Source organism: Leucopleurus acutus, assembly GCF_964270905.1.
Source record: "Leucopleurus acutus genome assembly, chromosome: 16".
NCBI lineage: Eukaryota > Metazoa > Chordata > Mammalia > Artiodactyla > Delphinidae > Leucopleurus > Leucopleurus acutus.
The window spans coordinates 72,445,575-72,466,479 of record NC_139158.1 but is presented as its reverse complement, the minus strand read 5'-3'; the positions used below and the strand labels follow the sequence as shown (position 1 = coordinate 72,466,479).

The 20,905-nt window shown below is 38.7% G+C and overlaps 1 protein-coding gene across 1 annotated transcript in view; it reads right to left on the bottom strand.

The window, feature by feature from the left end:
* Nucleotides 1-20,905, bottom strand: part of STK4 (serine/threonine kinase 4) — an 89,724-nt gene that overhangs the window by 68,556 nt on the left and 263 nt on the right. The window contains exons 2-5 of the mRNA XM_082856298.1: nucleotides 15,463-15,543; nucleotides 9,316-9,444; nucleotides 6,866-6,980; nucleotides 3,003-3,167 (exon numbers count right to left, since the gene is read on the bottom strand). Coding sequence (XP_082712424.1) covers nucleotides 3,003-3,167; nucleotides 6,866-6,980; nucleotides 9,316-9,444; nucleotides 15,463-15,543 — 490 coding nt within the window. The remainder of the gene's footprint in view (nucleotides 1-3,002; nucleotides 3,168-6,865; nucleotides 6,981-9,315; nucleotides 9,445-15,462; nucleotides 15,544-20,905) is intronic.

The following is a 20,905-nucleotide window of genomic DNA, read 5'->3' as shown; positions in this document are numbered from 1 at the left end:
TCCTTTGATTCAAATCTATTTCTAGAAATGTATCCTATATGTAAGTACCCCAAGATATATGCACAAGTACTGTAGAAATATTTGTAATAGAAGGGGGAGAAAAAAGAAAAGGAAACAACACAACTTACTTCCAACTAAAGGAAGTAAGTTAAATATAATACATATCCACACAATGAAAAAAAAGGACCTAGATACACTTTTCTGACATGGAAAAAATGTACAAGACACATTGTGAAGCAAAAAACTTATGTTCAAAATTATATATAATACAGCCTTGTCTTTGTAAAAGAAAAACAACGATCAAAACAACAATAAAACAACAACCAATAATAATAAACATTGCTGTTATACGGATAGAAAAAAAAATCTCCAAGTAATATACACCAAACTATTAACAAGAGTCATATCTAGAAGACAGAATTACAAAAGACTTTTACTTTCCATCCCGTATACTTTTGTAACACTCAGCTGGATTATGTGAGTGTATATTACATGTGCAATCAGGAAATTTTAAAAAGAGAAAATTTAAAAAAGAGAAAATATGTGTGTACATATAGTACAAATATGATTTTCTGTTTTATAATATATATATTTTATATAATATTACACTGTATATATATAGTCTTACTTTGGGGCTTAAATAATATATGAATATAGTACACATGGGCAAATAACTACTTGCATACTTTCCCAGAATAGCATGGCCCTAATGAAAGAGAACCTTTCTAGAATTCCTGTGTTTTAGGAAGAGAAGGATTTTAAACAGAACTAAATAGACAACAGGACTTCCCATCATCATCACCCATGTTCCTTCTAAAATGTCTATCACTTAAGTTAGGTTATGCCAGTCAGGAGCAAACAACAGGTAATATTTTTAAATTGATCTCACTTTGTCAGTCCTATGTAAAAAATTAACAAAGGAACTAACTTCCTGATTAAGTCATTTCCTTTGCTCTGAAACTTCAAATTTGCACCATTCAAGTGGTGACAGTCAATGTTGTTGTCAAGGTTTATTTCCAATTAGAAATGGATATCTGGATAACTAAATGTTTTTTGAACATTAAGAGTAATAAGTAGATACTAACCTAACTAGATCCGTATTACAAAGTTATATTAGTATAGTAGCATAGCAATGCAAAATATTAAGTCCAGAAACAGATTTGGTATACAAACACACACACACCCCTATATGTATATAAATGTATAATTTGAAGATATGATTAAAACGTCATTTTTAAATCAGCAAGCAAAGGATAGATTATGGGGGGAAAAAAAGCACTGGGCAACTGTCTATTCATTTGTAAGATTCTACACTTAAATTCCTACCTTATGCTTTCACCAAAGTAAGTTCAAATAGGATGAAAATTTAAATACAAAGAACAAAATCCAAAAAGTACTAAAGGAAAGTATAGATGAATAGCTATACAATGTTGAAGCAGAAAAGGACTTTTAAAGCATAACATCATGAAGATGGCAATATTTTCCAAATTGATTTATGATTCAACACAACCTCTACACAATTCAATTCAATCCCAACCAAAATCTCAATGACGTCCCACTGTTTGTGCTTTTACTGTCATATCCAAAAAATCACTGCCAAGACCAATGCCAAGGAGCATTTTCCCTATGCTTTCTTCTAGGAGTTTTTGGGTTTCAGGCCTCATATTTAGGTTTTTAATCCATTTTGAGTTAATTTTTGTGAGTGGTGTAAGAAAGGGGTCCAGTTTCATTCTTTTGCATATGAATATCTAGGTTTCCCAAGATCATTTATTGGAGAGAACATCTTTTCCCACTGAGCATTCTTGGCTCCGTTATCAAATATTAGTTGACTGTATAAACATGAGTTTATTTCTGGGCTCTCGATTCTGTTTCATTGGTCTATGTGTCTATTTTTATGCCAATACCATACTGTTTTGATTACTTTAGCTTTGTAATAGAGTTTGCAATCAAAAAGTGTGAAACCTCCAGCTTTGTTCTCCTTTCTCAGGACTGCTTTGGCTATTTGGGGACTTTTGTGGTTCCATATGAATTTTAAGATTGTTATTTTCTATTTCTGTGGAAAAAGTCTCAGTTACTAAATGCAATTGATATTTTAAATTGTAGTATCTTTTACACAGCACCAGGAGATTTTTTTTTCAATTTGGTTTCCTTATTAAGATTGTAATTTAGATAATACTGTTTAGTACTGTTTACTTATGTGCTAACAACAAAATCTTTGGAAGGGCCCACAAATCACAGTATGGAATAAGTTCCTGAGTTTTTTTTAAATATCAAAGCAATTTTTGTGCTGTTGCAATACCTATGAAACTCCCTAACATGTTCCAGGCAGATTTAAAATTTTAAAAAATAAAACCTGTACATAATACCAGCTCTAAACAAACAAACTATATATGTATATATTTTTCTACTACCCAAGAAAAATGACAGATAACATTGTTGCAAATTTTAGTATATATCTGTCCAGAACTCCTTCTATTTTTCTACACATATTTCACATATATTATCTGATTTTACAAAATCAGGTAATGTTAGACTTCCTGTTTTAAAGCAAGGTTTATTTCTTGCCATGCACTACTGAGGTAGGAGGAAAATCAAGAGTCTGTATTTTGGAACCAAATGAGGAGAGTGTTTTCAGTAAAGCCAACCGCTACCTGGAGGCTGAATGAGATGACATTCTGTCTTATTCAAGGAAAGCCATTTAGATTTAATTCTTCTTCCTTTTATAAATATGATGATGTAGCCCAGTAGAATTTAAACTTCTACTCCATTATTTCCTGTTTTTGTTTTTATATTTATCAAAGCTAAACAAAGTTAAATTATGGACCTGAAGTCCAGGAAAGGATCTAAAATAACCTACCAGCTCCTTTGTAACCTATTGGTACATTTTAAAATTTTTTACAATTCAATTACATCAAATATTATATTTTTAAATAAATAAATAAAAGGAACTGCTTCTCAAGAAAGACCTGAAAGTTACCTACACAAGTAACATTTTTACTTACTGTAAGCTGACCTGCTACCCCAAAATCTGCAAGTTTGGCATGACCTTCTGTATTTAGCAAAATATTTCCTGCCTTGATATCTCGGTGTATTTTTCTCATAAAATGAAGGTATTCCAGTCCCTTAAGTGTTGACTGTAATATTGTAGCTATTTCATCTTCTGTTAACTGAAAAAAGAATGAGAAGTTAAAATGCTATTAGTTTACATCAGCACATTTGAAAAAGGAAAAAAAAAAATAAGACCCAAACTCCTTTCCTAGAATATACAATCTTATTCAACGTGTGAACAGCATTTGACAGCTTATAATACCATCGCTATGCTGGCCACTCCCAAAGTTTTATTTCCAGCCCAGATCTCTCCCCAAATATCAGATTCATATATTTGCCCACACTACACCTCCAAATGATTACCTAACAAGCATCATAAGCATAACATGTCAAAATCAAATTCTTTATTTTTACCACCACCCTATCCCTTTCTTTACCACCCACTCACCTACTCTACTCTTCCCATGGTCTTCTCTCTCTCAGTAAAACGCAATTTCATTCTTCCAGTTGCTCTGGCCAAAAACCTTGAGGTCATCCTTGGTTCTTCTCTATCTTCAAAATATATGCAACTATATCCTCTGTAATCACCCAGATCCAAGCCACCATAATGCCCTGCCAGAACTATTCTAATAATCTCCTAACTGGTCTCGTTGCTTCTGCCCTTGACCCTTTACATTGTATTTTCCACACAGCAGCCATAATGAACCGTTTAAAATATAAGCCATATCTGCTCAAAATCATCCAGTGCCTTTCTAAGTCACTCAGAATTAAAGCCAGTCCTCACCAAGGTCTTACCTTATCTGGCTCCCAGCTACCTTCATCTTCTATCACCTTCTACCTTGCTCATCCTGTTTCAGCCACATAGGCTACCCTGCTATTCCTTGAACACTCTAAACACACTACCACTTCTGGGCCTTTTTATCTGTTCTGTCTGCCTGCAGTGCCCTTCAACTAGATTTCTGGATGAGTTGGTCCCTTACTTCACTGTCTCTGCCCAAATGTCACCTCATCAGAAAATCAGAGAGGCCTTTGCTAGCTCCGTCCATTCCTAGACCATTTTCTATCCCCTTATCCTACTTATTGGTCGTTGCAGCATTATCACCACCTGACATACTATACATTATCTGTATACCTATTTATGTGACATCTTCCCTATTAGAAACATAAGCTCCATTTTAAAATGTCTTTGATTTGCTTACTATTGAATCCCTAGCACCAAGAAAGCCACCTAGCACACTGTAGGTCCTGAAAAAATATTTGCTGAATGATGATGAGTAAACGTAAGCAAGAATGCGGGAGACTAACAGAATATCTGATCGGTGAAATGCTGACTTTATGCTGATCCAACCCCAGTCCTAAACAAACTCAATCAACAGACTCTCAATCAGTCCCCTTCTGACAAACAACTCATATTTAGAAGGGAATATGCTGTGGTGCAAAAAGTATGCAATTTGGGATTAGAAAGACCTAGTTTTTACTCTTGGCTCTACTTTCTAGTTGTGTGACTTCAGCAAGTTATCTAATGTCTCTTAGTCTCAGTTGCTCCACCTATAAAATAGACGAATCACCTTTCTTCAAGATCGTCATGAAAATCAAATGATATAGTAAGGCATGTAAGAAACCATGTTGTTTAATAACTATTACAGAATCAATCAGACTATCACCAAATATTTAATAAGCATCTATTATGAGCCAGGCATTATGCTAATAATATTAAAAATAACTAAAAAATATTAAGCATTTCATCTATGCTACGCACTACTTTTATAATCTCACTTAATCCTTATAAAAATCGAATGAAGGGCTTCCCCAGTGGTGCAGTGGTTGAGAATCCGCCTGCCAATGCAGGGGACACGGGTTCAATCCCTGGTCCGGGAAGATCCCACATGCCGCGGAGCAACTAAGCTCGTGTGCCACAACTACTGAGCCTGTGCTCTACAGCCCGTGAGCCACAACGACTGAGCCTGTGTGCTGCAACTACTGAAGCCCGCGCACCTAGAGTCCATGCTCCACAATGAGAGAAGCCACTGCAATGAGAAGCCTGTGCACTGCAACGAAGAGTAGCCCCCGCTCGCTGCAACTAGAGAAAGCCCACGTGCAGCAACGAAGACCCAACACAGCCAAAAATAAATAAATAAATAAATAAATACAAGTTAAAAAAAAAAATCGAATGAGGTAGGTACTATTATTATCATCACCGTTTCACAGATAAGGAAGGTGAAGCACAGACAAGTAATTTGTGCCAAAGGTCACAGGGCTAATAAATGACAGAGGTTTCATTAAAATCCAAGCAAACACTATTGGCACAGTGGCAAGCAAGAGTTTGGGGTACCTTCTGTGGCCAAAGAACAAAGTTCATGACTTACTAACTCTTTATTCTAACCAGCTGAGTTACTCAGTTAAGGTAGCGCTGCCCAACAGAAATAGAACGTGAGTCGTATGCTAATGCATATATGTGGAACCTAGAAAAATGGTACAGATAAACCGGTCTGCAGGGCAGAAATAGATACTCAGATGTGGAGAACAAACGTATGGACACCAAGGGGGGAAAGTGGTGGTGGTGTGATGAATGGGGAGATTGGGATTGACATGTACACACTAATATGTATAAAATAGATAACTAATAAGAACCTGCTGTATAAAAAATAAATTAAATTAAAAAAACAAAAACACCCAACCTAACTTTTTGGCCAACCCAGTAGGACCTTGTTGTTTATAGAAGTTATCTTTTATATCAGATGGCTCACTCACTTGCTTAGAACCCAGCAACTGTTTCCTATTGTACATGGAAAAAAATCAAACTCATTATCACCGCCAATAATACACAACATAATCTAGCCCTGCCCCCCTGCCTCACCTCACCTCCTACAGCTTCCCCGTTACCTATTCCTCTCTAGTCATGGAGTGGCCTTCTCTCTAGCACTCAAACGTGCCAAATTCATTCTACCTAGAATGTTCTTTTAGAACTCATGGCTCCTTCTTGTCATTCACGTTTTACTTCAAATGTCGCCTCCCCGAGTGACAATTAAACGTTTCTCAACCATCTCCTCGCAAGTAGCCCACCAAGCACCCACTATCACTTTACTGTCACTCCCTGTCTTCACAGCAGTTCTATCTGGTATTTATTCTCTGGTTACCACTAATTTGCTTTTTGTTGCCTTACTAGAAAATGCACTACCACGAGAGCACGGTCCTTGGCTTATTTACTACTGGATCCCGAAGGCCTAGACCAGTGTTCTAGAAATACTTACTGAACGAATAAACAAGGAGTTTAAGCAACTGAACCCAAACTAGAACCCATGACTCCTAGCTTTTCTCTCAGCAATCACAGTAACAGCAAATCATCTTTCACAGAGAGTTTTCTCTGACTAGGAAGCTAATCTGTGAACACGCTGGGTAGAAGGAGAAAACCCAACCAAATTTAAACACTCAGAACTCATTGCTTAACCAAGATTTGATTGTCATTTTTGTCCCCAGTTAGAAATAAGCAAAGCACTTCACTGGACTGGGTTGGTTGGTATCAAAATTGCCACATTTAAGCGACATCAAAAAGCAGAGGCGGGGGCTTCCCTGGTGGCGCAGTGGTTGAGAGTCTGCCTGCCGATGCAGGGCACACGGGTTCGTGCCCCGGTCCGGGAAGATCCCACATGCCGCGGAGTGGCTGGGCCTGTGAGCCATGGCCGCTGAGCCTGCGCTCCGCAACGGGAGAGGCCACAACAGTGAGAGGCCCGTGTACCGCAAAAAAAAAAAAAAAAAGCAGAGGGGGAAAGAACCATGGAAAGGGGGAAATACCTACTATTCCAGAAGGTGAACTTACCGTTTTATTTCGTAATCGAATGATATCAGACACAGAACCAGCCCCACAGTACTCCATCACAATCCACAAGTCTGTGTTCTTAAAGTAACTGCCATAGTATTTGACTACGTGAGGGCTAGAGAGAGACAATGAGTTAGTGGAGCAGCCTTCAAACATCCCTATGAATTCATGATGTTAAATACATGAAAATTAATTTCTCAGCTCAAAAGGTCAATTATTCATATTTAAGGTTAAAACACGCACCCTCTTGATGAGAATGTAAAATAGTACTGATTTCTGGAGGGCAATAATAGTAGTGTAAAAATTGTGTGGGTCCCTCAACCCAGCATTTGTAAGTCTGCAATTCATCCTAAGAATTACAGATATTCAAAAAGAAATAGGTAACATCACAGTACTGTCTATAAAAGTGAAAATTCAGATACCATCTAAACGTCTGACATTAGGGAGTTTCTCTAAGAAATAATGATATATCCGTTTAATGCAACAACCATGAATCCATGGAAAACGTTATAGAAGAATACTTGATAATAGGAGACAACACTCTGTTTACCAAAAAACAAACAAACAAAAACACAGGTTACATAATAGCAAGCATCGTGAAACTCCAAAAAGAGATATGGAAGGATATGTATACCAAGTAGTATTTAACAACGATTCTCTCTCCAAAGAGAAAAGTGGTTTCCTTTCTTTTTTTATTTGCATTTTTCCAAGAAGTCACATATACTTTGTAACAAGGAAAATAATAAAATCATACTACAATCTATTGTAAAGGAAAAATATTCAGAATCAGACTTGAAAGTTTGGGTCTTGAAGACAGATTTCAGAAAAATGTCAAAATCCCTTTAAAATGAAATAATTTGTCCTCTGAAGCTACCAGCTTTAGCTAGATCATTATCAGGGCTAAATAATATTGCATAACATAGTAACGGAAGATGCTAAAACCAACTCAGCTGCATTAACTCTCAAAATTTCAAACGCCCCTTCATCCTTGGGAAACATGCCAATGACAAGGACAGCAGGGAAAAAAATATACACATACACAAAATAAATATTAATGAAGAAATGGATGAATAAACCTCTTAAGATACAGATCACCACAGCTGCTCTCCCTTCCCTGAATTTCTATAGTATTTAATGCCTCTACAAGGCAATTACTGTCAGGTACTCACTGCTGGAGTATGTCCTATACAATCTTGTATTGTCGACTAGATTCTCCTGTTCATCTATAAGCCTGTCCTGTCCAATTAAAGTCTATAAACTCTAAGAGGGCCAGCACTCTGCCCTGTATCTCTTTGTATTTCTTAGCACAGAGTAGGCTCTTTGAAATCCCTCATCTTTAATTAGACACATTTGCACACCCTGTTTGGAACACAGCTCTTGCACAGTCTATCAAAAGTGGCAAAGTTCCAATTTGCCCACTGGAAAGAGCTCCTGTAATGTATCTTATGCAAGAGGCAAAGAAAAACTGCTACCTTACTCTGGTCCCTCCAATCAAGAAATAGTGTTTTAGCCAGTACAAAGTAACCACAAAAGTATAAAGAAAAAAAGAAAGGGAGGGAGGGAGAAGAGAAGTGATTGCATTCACAAGTCTACAAGACTTAAGGGCTCCTGGGCAAAATGCCTAGCAGGTAGCCCCACCTGCCTTAAGGTACAAGCTTTACAAACAGGAGGTACTGAGTTGATCTGCGGACCAAAAGAGCTTCAGAAAGATGAAGGCAGCCTCGAGCTGCAAGACTTTCTCATTCTCCTTTCAACTCCCTAGAGCTGCCACTGCCCTTCAGTTTGTGTTTCTCGCCAATCGAAACTGAGGAAGCCTGCTCCACCACAGTGACCTCCCATGTTGTCATGGAGCTTCAGGGCAAACCACGTGCTTCTCTGCGGTCACCTGCTGGCCCAACTTCCTGCTTGCAGCATTTGACAAATCTTAGTTCCTCAAAAATAAAATACTTAACTACTCTCAGCTGGAATCATTTCTTAAAATTGTGAAGGAAGGAACAGAACAGTAATACATAAATAAGTATTCTCTTTTTATAGGTCCACTTGCTATTCTAAGGTTTCTGGAGCGAAAACCATTTGAATTCTCTCTTCTTAGCTGTCTCTGTAGAAATGTTTTCTCAATAGGAAGTAAGAGAGATCATTATCAAAAAAAAAAAAAGGCTAGCCACCACCACCTTCTGCCTCTTTGCCTCTTCTTCCTAGTTTTGAAAAGGGCTAAACTGAAACAAAACAAAACAAAACAATGCAAAAACAGAAACTCTGAAAGTTTAGCTGCTGAAACACAGAAACTTTTTCATCATTTTTTTTGCTGAAAAGAACATTCGTAGTGATTCCACTAAACTCTTCCGTTTGCAAAGTATCTAAGTAAATGCAATTCTAGGCGTCAAACTCTAAATATAATCACAGCATATTCGAAACCATGTTATCTCCAAAATAACACCAGATGCCTTTACCTGTCACATTGCTGCATTATAGAGATTTCTTTGATTATCTCCTGCAGGTCTGACTCCACAGGAACTTGCTTAATAGCAACAATCTGACCTGTCTCTTTATGAATAGCTTTGTACACGCTGCCATAGGACCTATAATTGGGGGAAGGAGAACATTTACAAAGTCAAAGCAAGCCAAGAGATAAAAAGTGGTAAAACACAAGCAACTCCCCATTCTAATTTATATCCCTACATGCCCAAGACATATATACTTAGCTACACTTGCAAAATTGAGAGAGCTAAAGTACTTCAGGGAAAAACTGTCCTTAAGAGAACTTACCACAAAATGGCATCTTAGAAACTTCACATTTAAATTTTACTGAATGTATTAGTAGGAAATAACAGTGATAGAGTAGCTACCATGTCTGATGTCTGCTAGAAATTGCATCATCTGAGGTTCATCCTTACAAAAAAGGGGGTCATGAAGGGGTCATCATCCCTATTTTACAGGCAAATGTGAAAAGGCTCAGAGAGGTTACATGACTTGCCCAAGGTCACATAAGTGATAAATAGGTGGTCATTCCAGGATATGAATCCAGGTCTGTCAGAATACAAAGCCTAGATTCTTTCCACATCTGTACTGGGGTACAAAAATGGGGGTCTTGGTTTTCTTGCACTCATTCTAGTCCCATGAGGTCTTTTAGTCCTTTCTCCTCCTATTTGCAATAATACTTAAAACATTAAGGAAACTAAAAATGTAAGCCTCTTAAATGCTAGTATCAGGTGAACAGAGCACATACAAATTCTTTTTGCCTTTTGCTCTATCTTCCCTTACGAGTTTATTATCAAGATAAATAAAAGGTTATGTAGCTATTCAATTTGGGGGCTAAAAGAACAGTAGATTTAGAATCTAAAGACCCAGGATTGGAGTCCTACCGCCACTAGATATCAGCTCTCATTTACAGACATATTATTAACCTTGTGCCTCAATTTTCTCATCTATAAAATGACAATACTACTACGAGACAATTGTGATGGTTAAATGAGATATCATCTTGCATAGATTACATTTTCACTGCAATTCTGGATGGCTGTCAGGGAAATAATGAGTAAATTGTCTTTCATATTTCCCAAACACACCTGTTTCTTCATACTGTCTTAGTGAAAAAAAAGATCATAACAGTGCCACCTAATACATCAAAGTAGCTGAGTGCTCTAGCTAACAAAATGACGCTCAAGGATTGTTTCAATGTGAAAGTCACAGAAAACTTTTTTAAAAAATCTATGCAGAGCACACACAAAAAATTTCCATTCCATCAGAATCCCTTATATTGGCAAAGCTAGTATAATGATACTTAAGTGTTACCTAAAACATTTTTTTTTGCCAGGGAAAGGCAACTGCTGACCATGTGTGGAAGATCCAACCACTGACCCTTCTTCCTTGATACGATAACGCCCTGACTTGTGAGGGTGGCAAATGCTTGGTCCCTGGGGCTAAAGCATGGTGGTACAAGCCAGTTGCAGGATTTCTATCCCCTTTGGCCAGTGACTGAACTAGTAGTAAGCATATGACCTAGTTCCAGCCAATGAAATTTAAGGGGAATTCTTCTGAAGGGTCTCTAGGAAAAACTTTCCTCCCTGGTAAGAGAGAAGCAAACAAGGTGGCCCATTTTCACCTGCCACTTCCTTTCCTGCTTTGGTTACTATCACGTGAGGCATGATGCTTGAAACTAACATGGCCATCTTGAGACTATGAGAATTACACAAATGCTAAACCATTATCAAACCAGTTAGCCGTTCTGGAATCTTTCACCCCGATTTTTTGCTACTTAGTTATTAAATGCTCTTATTGGTTAGCCACTGTTAGTTGGGTATTCTGTAACTTCATCCAAAGTTATTCTTGATACCCTAGGTCCCATACATGTGAAAAGGTCTTTATTTCACCCTCATTCTGGAACGAGTTTTTCTGGATATAGAATTCTTTGACAATAGCTTTCCCTCAGCTCGTTTACTGTAGTTTTTCATCTTCTATTGCTGTAAAGAAGTCAGTTGTCATCAGGTTATCATTTTTCATGGGTAATCTCTCTTTCTGTAGCTTTTCAGATTTCTCTTTATCCTTAACATTCTGTAATTTTACTATAACTAGAAGTTGATTTATTTGGCACTCCATAAGCTTCTTCAATCTGAAGGCTTTATTCAAGTCTGGAAAATTCTTAGTATTATCTCTTTATTTCCTCTCTATTACTCCTAATCTCCTTCTAGAGCTCCTATTGGACCTATATTGGACCTCCTCAATCCATGCTGTCTTCCTAGTTTCCAACACTATATCTTTGTCCTGCATTTGGTGATCAGTCTCACTTCTAGCTTTCAATTCACAAATTCTCTCTTCAGCTTGTCTAGTTGACTGTTTATCCAATTTATTGGGCTCTAGAACTTCAATTATTGTAGTTTTCATTGTCAAGATTCCCAACTTTTTCTTTTTCATGGGGTTGTTCATGTTAATAATTTCGTGTTCTCCTTTTAAGGATGTTATTCCCTCCTTTTACCTTTTTGAAAATCGTAAACAAACGTTAAATCCTGTTTCAGATGGCTCCATTATTTCTATTTCCTCGGGTGGGAGTTCTCCCACTTGTTAGGTCTGTTGATTATCTCACGGCACTGGATTTCCTTGTATGGGTTTCCTTTTATTTTGAATGATTCTTCTCTACACAGTGCTCACTGTCATGAGTGTTTCATGATGTCAGGATGGTTTCATGGTTCCCCTAGCTCAGTCATCCAGGCTGTACAATTTAAACCAGGTCTTGCACTAGGATTTAGGGTTTTTGCCCCTCAAGACACCATACCTGAATACAGTCCAGGCCCAGTTCCTATAGTCAGACCAGTCTCTCTGCTTTTCCCCCAGGCCACAGGCAAACGATACCACAACTCCATACAGGAAGCCCATCCACAATCTCCCAACAAGGACAAGGCACGCTTTACTCTCCTCTTATGACGACAGCTATCTTCTCTACCCCTGGTCTATAGCTGGTTATGTATCCTTATATGTTAAAAACATTTTTTTCATTTACTATTCTTATATATTTGAAATGGAGAGGTTCCTACGTGCATATACTCAGCAGTCTTGACCAGAACACCCTCCACGCCTCACTATGCTATCTGGACAGCCAAGAAAACTCCAAGAGCTCATAGGTACGATTAAGATTCATGATTCCACAGATCACACTTACAGTACAGAGGATTTAGAAGGCTTTAGCAGTCATGCTCCCTTATAGGCAAGTCCCTTAAGACCTAATTCCCTACAACAAAAACTACAGTGACTCAATGAATTTTAACTGGCAGAGAACAAAGATGGTGGGGATGGAAGTGCTTCCCACAAGCTATGCAAGGCAAGGGTCAATGCAGAAACATAGAAATTATACAGTATTTGAGGCCAAATTAACCAGGCATAAGTCTTAATACCACTCACTAGCTATGAAACCATGGGCAAGATGTTTTTGTTATTATCCTATGATTAAAAACTTAAATGAGTCAATGTGTAAAACTTTAAGTATAAGAGGAAAAAAAAAGGCACTAGGCTCTAATTCAAAACACTTTCCAAGTGCTGTCCATCCATCCTGGTCTGGAGCTTTGGCTCTGCTCTGCCACAGATCCACATGATTTCCTCGAAATGCAGAAGAGCTGCAGCCTTGGGAATCCGATACAATCTTTTAGCCAGAGCTCATTTCACAAGGCCCATGTCAGTGAGAGTTCACAATCCATTCATTTTCCAGAACTATTTAGGGATGGCATGGCCATTTGTGTTTAGGAAGGAAGCACAGTTTGGGTTTTCCTTTGGGATTTTGCTCATTAAATGAAGCTTGTTCAGGCTCATTCAGTCGGGATGACAGAAATCCAAGCACTTGTGGTATCATTTAAAAAGACAATATGAGGATAACATGGGAAGATCTGAAGTTTTAATTGTTTTCTCTCTGGTGATGTCTTTACAGGGAAATTTCCAAGGTCCTTAATGAAGACATCCATAGATCTAAAACATAATTTAAAATAATCATAATTAGCTTAGTTTCTCCTTATTTTACATTCCTGATCACTCTCTGTCTACAGTATTCTTTTGACATTCCTCAAAACCAAACAACCCAAACAGAGCTCCCTTCAAAAACACCTAAACATACTTTAAGACTTAACTTTGATTTGTCATGATAAGGTCTGAAAAAATGCTTCAATTGATATATTTAAAAATAAAATAATAATAGTTGCCATTTAACGAGGTCTTATTAGGTGACAAGCACTGTACTAAGTACTTTAGCCCCATCTCATGAAACACTCAACATAACCCTATGAGGGAGATGCAAATATCCCCACTTTATAGTTGAGGTTTGCGAAGCTCAAAATATTCAGCAATCTGCTCGAGCTCACTTGTTTATTATGACTAATAAACAGTAGAGCAAGTTTTAACCCAAATATGTCTGACTTCAGAGTCTATGTTCTTACAACTGTCATATACCTTCATTAAAAATGAAAGAAACAAGTTAGTTACATACATAGTCAACTATGCCTACCACTCTTGATCTTATTCTAAGTATAACCTGTGAGCATGGTTAGATTAAGGGCCTTTGACTCACTGCCTTGAGGAAATACCAAGGATATCAAGTTAGAGCCGAAAATGGCAAGCAGGAGACATAGAAGGACTGGGTTTTTTCCCCCCCGCATACCTTTAACAATGCCAAGTCAACTTGTGGTTTCAGATTCATCGTGTACTTGTCTTTTAGCAGCGCAGGTGGTGTCATCTTTTACTTCCCTTCTCTGCTTGACTTCTTGCTTGATTCCAAAGAGTATTTTTCCAACTTACAAAAAGATGATGACTAATGTTTTTCACAAGGAGGTAATCCATGAAAACCTTTTCCATGTAATCCAGGATTGGGTTTAACATTGCATATCTATATTAGGCATAAATAACACTAAACTCCAAAATAATCTAATGACATAAAAAAGCTGATGTTAAAGAACAGACATTAATTTGACATTTTTATAAGTTAACATTTCAGGTCTTCTCTTGAACCAGAAGTACTCCCAAGAGATTTTACAAAATTACACAAACACACACCCACATGTTTATTTGCTTATATATGCATAAACTACCTCTGAAGAACACATAAAAAACTGCTATACTGGTTGCTTCTGGGTGGCTGAGAGAGAGAGACAGGAGGCAAATTTTTTTCATTGTAACACTTTTACACTTTTAAAATTCTGGATCATGTGACTTGATTACCTATTCAAAAATGAACAACAAAAACTTAAGAAAGGGTGTCTCTAATATTTTAATGTCTTGGTCCTTAAGATAAAGAAATAAACATACGAAGATTAAAAGTATCAATATATGTAAAAGTATAAAAACTTATGATATAACGTTTATTGTATCAGGAAAGCCAGTGACGGCCACTATCTACTACCAAATATCATTTCACCAGTATTTTATAAACTCATTCACAATCTGTGTTTCAAGAAGTCCTCTGGTTCCCAATCTGTAATTCTGGATCTCTTAGGAAAGATGTAAAGGTAGTGACAGTCCTTGACTTATTTACTGTATTTCCCAATGCTACATTAACTATTGATAAAATGCTGAATTCCTTTTTTTTTTCGCTGCTCTGTGTGGCATGCAGGATCTTAGTTCCCTGACCAGGGGTGGAACTCGTGCCCCCTGCAGTGGAAGTGTGGAGCCTTAACCACTGGACCGCCAGGGAAGTCCCTCCAGTGTTTTTTTCATGAAACAAGTTATTGCATATCTCTCAGAAGCTATGAACAGAAAATTAAAATATGTCTGATTAATAAAAAAAATTTAAATGAAGTAAAAACTAATTAGTGTTATCTGTTAAACAGATAAAATCATGCAAACCACAGATTTTACAAGAGAGAAAACAATAGATGTCCATGGTGTTGAAAAGATCAGGAATCACTAAATCTGTCTATAGAACTAATTGGGGGAAGAGGGAAAGGGCATTTCAAGTATTAAATTTACCTCCTACACTACCCAGAGCAGTGGTGATATGCAACATTCCCCTTTCTTTTCCTTAGCTTTCCAAATTATTGCCACGAGAAAGGTTCACATCCTTCTGGTGTTGGGGCAGGAAAAAGACTGGGACCTACTTAGTCCACCTACATTTTCTGTGTACTCACCCTTCTCCAAGTTTCTCTAAGACATCAAACACTTCTTCTGGTTGTTTAGTTAAACTATCTTCATCTAACTTTTTCAGCTGCCTGTGGACGAAGAAATTTAAACATAAAATACATTTTACTTGCTAGCAACTAGAATACAAAATGCATTATTTATTTTACAGTTAGCATCTTAGGGATTTCTTTACAAAGTCTTCACTGGTAAATGACCATAAAGGCAAGCTCAGAGACCTTTAAGGGAAGCTGAAGGGCTGGTCTATGGACATGTTACACATGTCCTTGGTCACCCTGATCAGCAGAATCAGGACCAGAGGGTGAAGAGCTACCAAGAGGCTGACTTCAGTTCCACAGGAGTAAGAATTTTCTAACAATAAAAGTTGTTACGAAATGGTTTAGACTGCCTTAAGAAGTCCCTAGATTCCCATCACTGGAGCATCTAAACAGAAAATGAGTCCTCGTGTGGCTGAAATGTTATAGAGTGGATTTAAGCATTAGCTATAACCTTCAGAATCCATTTAAATCTTGAGATTCCATGAATTAAGATGGCATAACTCTCTGTTCAGAAAAGATGTTTAATGCAAGCTTAGCTATGAACTGAAACATGGTCTTAGACTAGGGGCCAAGGAAGACATAGAAGAGTCTTGCCCTCCATTAGCAAGACTTTGGCACTTCTGTCGAAACACGTGGATTCTGTAGGTATCACAGAAACAGAAAGTGGAGAGTATACACTCAGACGTGACCAAAAGTAAAAACTAACCAGGCAGCTGGGAGTTTCAAATAGTCTCACCAAGACTCTCTGATGGGCAGTTGTATACCTGACTATTTCCCGAAATCAGATAGGTGCTGCTCACAACTTCCAGATAACTGCGATTTTTCTGACTATGACAAACATGGAAGGTTATAAATTAAGAGTAGGGTTTTTTAAAAAAAAACTCTGAGACCTCTGAAAATTATTAACAGGCTTAAAAGAGGAGTTTGCTAAGGACTAGTTGCGTGTGTGGGTTCTACACAATGGTTTCCTGAAACTACAAAGGACAACAAAGAAAGGAGAGCTCAGGAAATGGTGAAATATGGAAGTAGTCCACTGAAAATTTCTTTGAAAAGAAAAATATTTAAACTAGCTGGACAATACCAATTTTTACAAGAAAAGACTTGAACAAAAAAAAATACACATACACATAAATGTGTACCTTCCTAGATAAAGTGGCAAAACCATGAAAGAAGCCAAAAAAGAGACAAAAAAAAAAAAAAAAAAACCCACACACCTCAACGCATCAAGTGTATCCACCAATAAACGCTGATCTCAAAAAGACAATCTTAACAGGATTTTATAAATGTCAAAGACTAGAGAAATGGAGAACTGCTCCAAGTCAGTAACTTCCATAACTTGAAAATTAACAAACACGACCACACCGACCTTTGAAAATCAAAAGGTTCTAAGAATTAAATTCCAATGACATCACAAAAATTCCCAGTTTCAAAACAAGAAGGACTGAAGTGAAATTCCTCTTCAATGTCAGAAGTGAAATTTCTATGAACTCAGAAATTAGAATGAACATCCCATAACCCGGGGGAGAGGGGGGTGAAGCATTGAATTTATAACTGTTTAAACAATGGACAATACCTCATTTCTCAAGTATAATTACAGTTTTATAAACAGTTCATATAAAGGAAGATCAAATGTGTTCCTTTGAAGTGGTGACTTCGTGGTTTACAAAAAGCAAAACTCACTATTTCAACTATTACAGAGAACACAACATAACAAAGGAAACGGCCACTGCCATGAGAGACAGCTGCAGGCCTCTGATAATACTGTGACAGACAAACTTTATATGAGTGCTCAGATACTTCTTTAAAACAATCTAAGTGGGGTTTTTGTTTGGTTTGGGTCCGGTCTTAAGGGATCTTTTTATCTCTGGTGCCTGAATCCAGAGGTGGTCAATAAGAACATTTGTTAAATGGATTAATGAATGCAATGATGAGAATCATAAACCTTTCTCAGCAATCCTTGTGAGGTTTCAAAACTAAAAGAATATCACCCTGAAAAAGTATTACTGTGTTATCGACAAATAAGATTTCTATGGAAAATCTTTTGATAAGGGACTCAATGCTATTTTTTACATGAGTCTTCATGGAAGAAGCACTATAACCAAACAGCCCAACTCTGATGATTCAGCCCTCTCAGCTGTACTTCCCCAGGTCCTAGGTAGTTTCATTGCTTGCTCATAACTTAACAGGCCTGGCCAACACAGCCTCCATGGATCCAACACAGGGGGATGCTCCGTTCCTAAGTCAGGTGGCCACGTGGACGGCCAGCATCCCAGAAATGTACTCTACACATTCCACCACACTATTTGTATGTAATGGCAACTCACTTTTTAAAATCATAAACTCCTACATAAACCGTCAACTTTAATCTATCATCATTCACTTAGTCACACACAAATGTCAAACTCAAGGACACAAAGAACACTTCCTGCATTGGGACTGCTTTCCCTTGTTGGAAACACATGCCATCTGAATCTCTGAAAAGACACCTGTATCTTTCCAAACACAATAAGGGTGTTTATGAAGTAGTTACTCACCGGTTTGGCTAATTCCCAAACTTCTTTCTCCCACCTTAGAACTCTTGTAAGGTCCATTTTGTTTATATATACCTATTCCTCTTTCCACACAGAAGTTGTTGTGGGTTACAACTCATATATAAGATAAATGGATGAAATTTTTTAATGAAAATAAAATTAATGTGTTTCCCTCTCCCAACCCCCTCAAATTCATGTTAAAGTCCTAACCCCCAGTACCTCAGAATGTGACTGTATTTAGAGACAGGGCCTTTAAAGAGGTAATTAAGGTAAAAATGAGGTCAATGGGTGGGCCCTAATCCAACATGACTGGTGTCCTCATAAGATAAGGACAGAGACAGTTACAGAGGGAAGACCATGTGAAGAGAGGCCTCAACAGAAAACAACCCTGCTGATGGCTTGATCTCAGACTTCTAGCCTCCAGAACTGTGAGGAAATAAATTTCTGTTAAGTCGCCCAGTCTGTGAAACTGACACAGCAGGCCTAACAAACTGATACAAATGATAATAAAGTTAACTGGCTGCAAGTCCCGGCAGTTCACCAGCTATGGTGAGCAGGAAAGCACCAGTCATTTAAGTATTCAGCCCTCCTGGATGATTTTTTTTGAAATACTGACCAGCAAGAGTTTACTAATACTCCACTTATTTAATCTCAGTGATCTTGAAGATGGTTGAGAATCACACTGTAAGGTTAGAAAAGCTTGGAGCAACCTTACAGGTGTTACAGAGTACTTGCCCTCTTCATGAGAGGAGTTGTACTCCTGTATGTTGATTAAAAATTATACATAATTTGAAAAAGAAAAAAAAAAAAAGAATTCAGCCCTGCAATGCTTTTCTCTTGCACATTCAATAAAATTTTTAAAATCCAAAAGGCCCAGGAAATGAGTGTGTCAAAACCAAAAAGGTTTACTCTTTTGCCCAAGATTATACAGCACAAGGCAAAAGCAGAAACAAAACGCAGATTCCTATTTCTCTTTTCAATTAAACCAGGGCCTCAGGGAGAGAACGAACACGTTTCAGAAGGATTTATAACCAGTGTCCATTTATAATTGGATCTATGGTGCTATAGCATATATCTGCTAACATACACAAGGCCCTGTGAAACAGGGATACTTCCAGAAAGGCATCAGACTGAGGCAGCCAAGAGCATGCACTCTGGACCAGACTGCTTGGATTAAAATCCCAGCTCTGGGGCTTCCCTGGTGGCGCAGTGGTTAAGAATCAACCTGCCAATGCAGGGGACACGGGTTCGAGCCCTGGTCCAGGAAGATCCCACATGCCACGGAGCAACTAAGCCCGTGCGCCACAACTACTGAGCCTGCACTCTAGAGCCTGCGTGCCACAACTACTGAAGCCCGCGTGCCACAATTACTGAAGCCCGCGCGCCTAGAGCCCATGCTCCACAACAAGAGAAGCTACCGCAACGAGAAGCCCACGCACCGCAACAAAGAGTAGCCCCCGCTCGCCACAACTAGAGAAAGCCAGTGCGCAGCAACAAAGACCCAACTCAGCCAAAAATTAATTAATTAATTAATTTTAAAAGATATCTCAGCTCTGTCACTTAGTAACTGTGGGACTTTTGGCTGATCACTAACCTCTTTGGGCCTCAGTTTCCTCACCTGTAAAATAGAGATACAGGTGATGGGATTGATGTGAGGGTCAAATGAGTCAACCATAAGTTGAACCATATGAAACTTCTATTTTTATAGATCAAAAATGGTCAAATATCAGCAAATTCATATGGTTCAACAAGAAGCATGGAAAGCACTGAGAATAGTGTCTGGCGCCCAGTAAGTGCTAGATGAGTGCAATAATGATTTTATTTCAGACTCAGCACACTACAGTAGGGTGAGCTGAGTCCATCCCAACCAGCTATTTGCCTTCTGCAAGTGTTTGTGCCCTTCAAACAAAGCCAAGGGCGCAGCCCAGGCTGTCGATCCCTTCCCTTCACCTCTCCACTGCCCCGAATTCCCACACACTGAACACTTCCTACTTTAGAGTTCATTCTGCTGCAGGAAGTCAGAGGTCTCTGTGAAACTGAAGCGAACTGCACTGGCACCTCAGTCTCTACTCTCGATTTTTCTCCAGATGTGGCAGAGTGAGAGAAGACCCTGATGTCCACAGAGCAAATCACTGATACAATTGCAACCAACTCAGGGTATTAGACTTTGCAGGATCAGCCACCCCCCAGATCTTGACTTAAAACAATTTCCAGGGAGCAAGAGGATTTGGAGCTGATATAAAACAATACAGACCTGAAAAGGGCACAGTCTGGCCACGTCCAGTGACCCAGACCTAGAGCAAAGAAGTCAACATACAGGACTGTGTGTCAACTCTTCCGGGCCTCAATTTGCCCGTCCTGAAAATGGTCTCTTATTTCCCTCTCTACCTCCCAGTGCTGGATATGAGGAAAATTTGGAGGACCCTGGATATCAGGGATGAAAGGCGCCATCATCTAGAGTGGGGACCAAAACCATCTTCTTACATGCTCTCCTCCACGAAGCCTCCCTTGCCAGACCGTCCACCTGCCTTGGCACATCTTCAGCCTCAGGCGCAAAGCTTTTCCCCTCAGCAGATCCTCTCCACTGCACCCCTCGGGTGGGACTCCCTCCCTTAGAAAGTCTGCCCAGCTCTCCTCTCTGCTAGTTCCCGACCCATCCCTTAGCCAGACCCCTCGTAGGTTCTCATCTGGCTTCAGCATGCTCCCTACCTCAGTGAGTCCCTTCTAGGACAGTCCTCACCCAGCGGCCCCCGCCCTCAGCAGGTGCTCTCCCTAACTTGTCCCCACGTTCCTCAGCAGCTGCTCCCCCCACCTGTCCCCCACTTCCGCCAGTATGTTACCCCAGCAAGCGATCTCTCTAACCA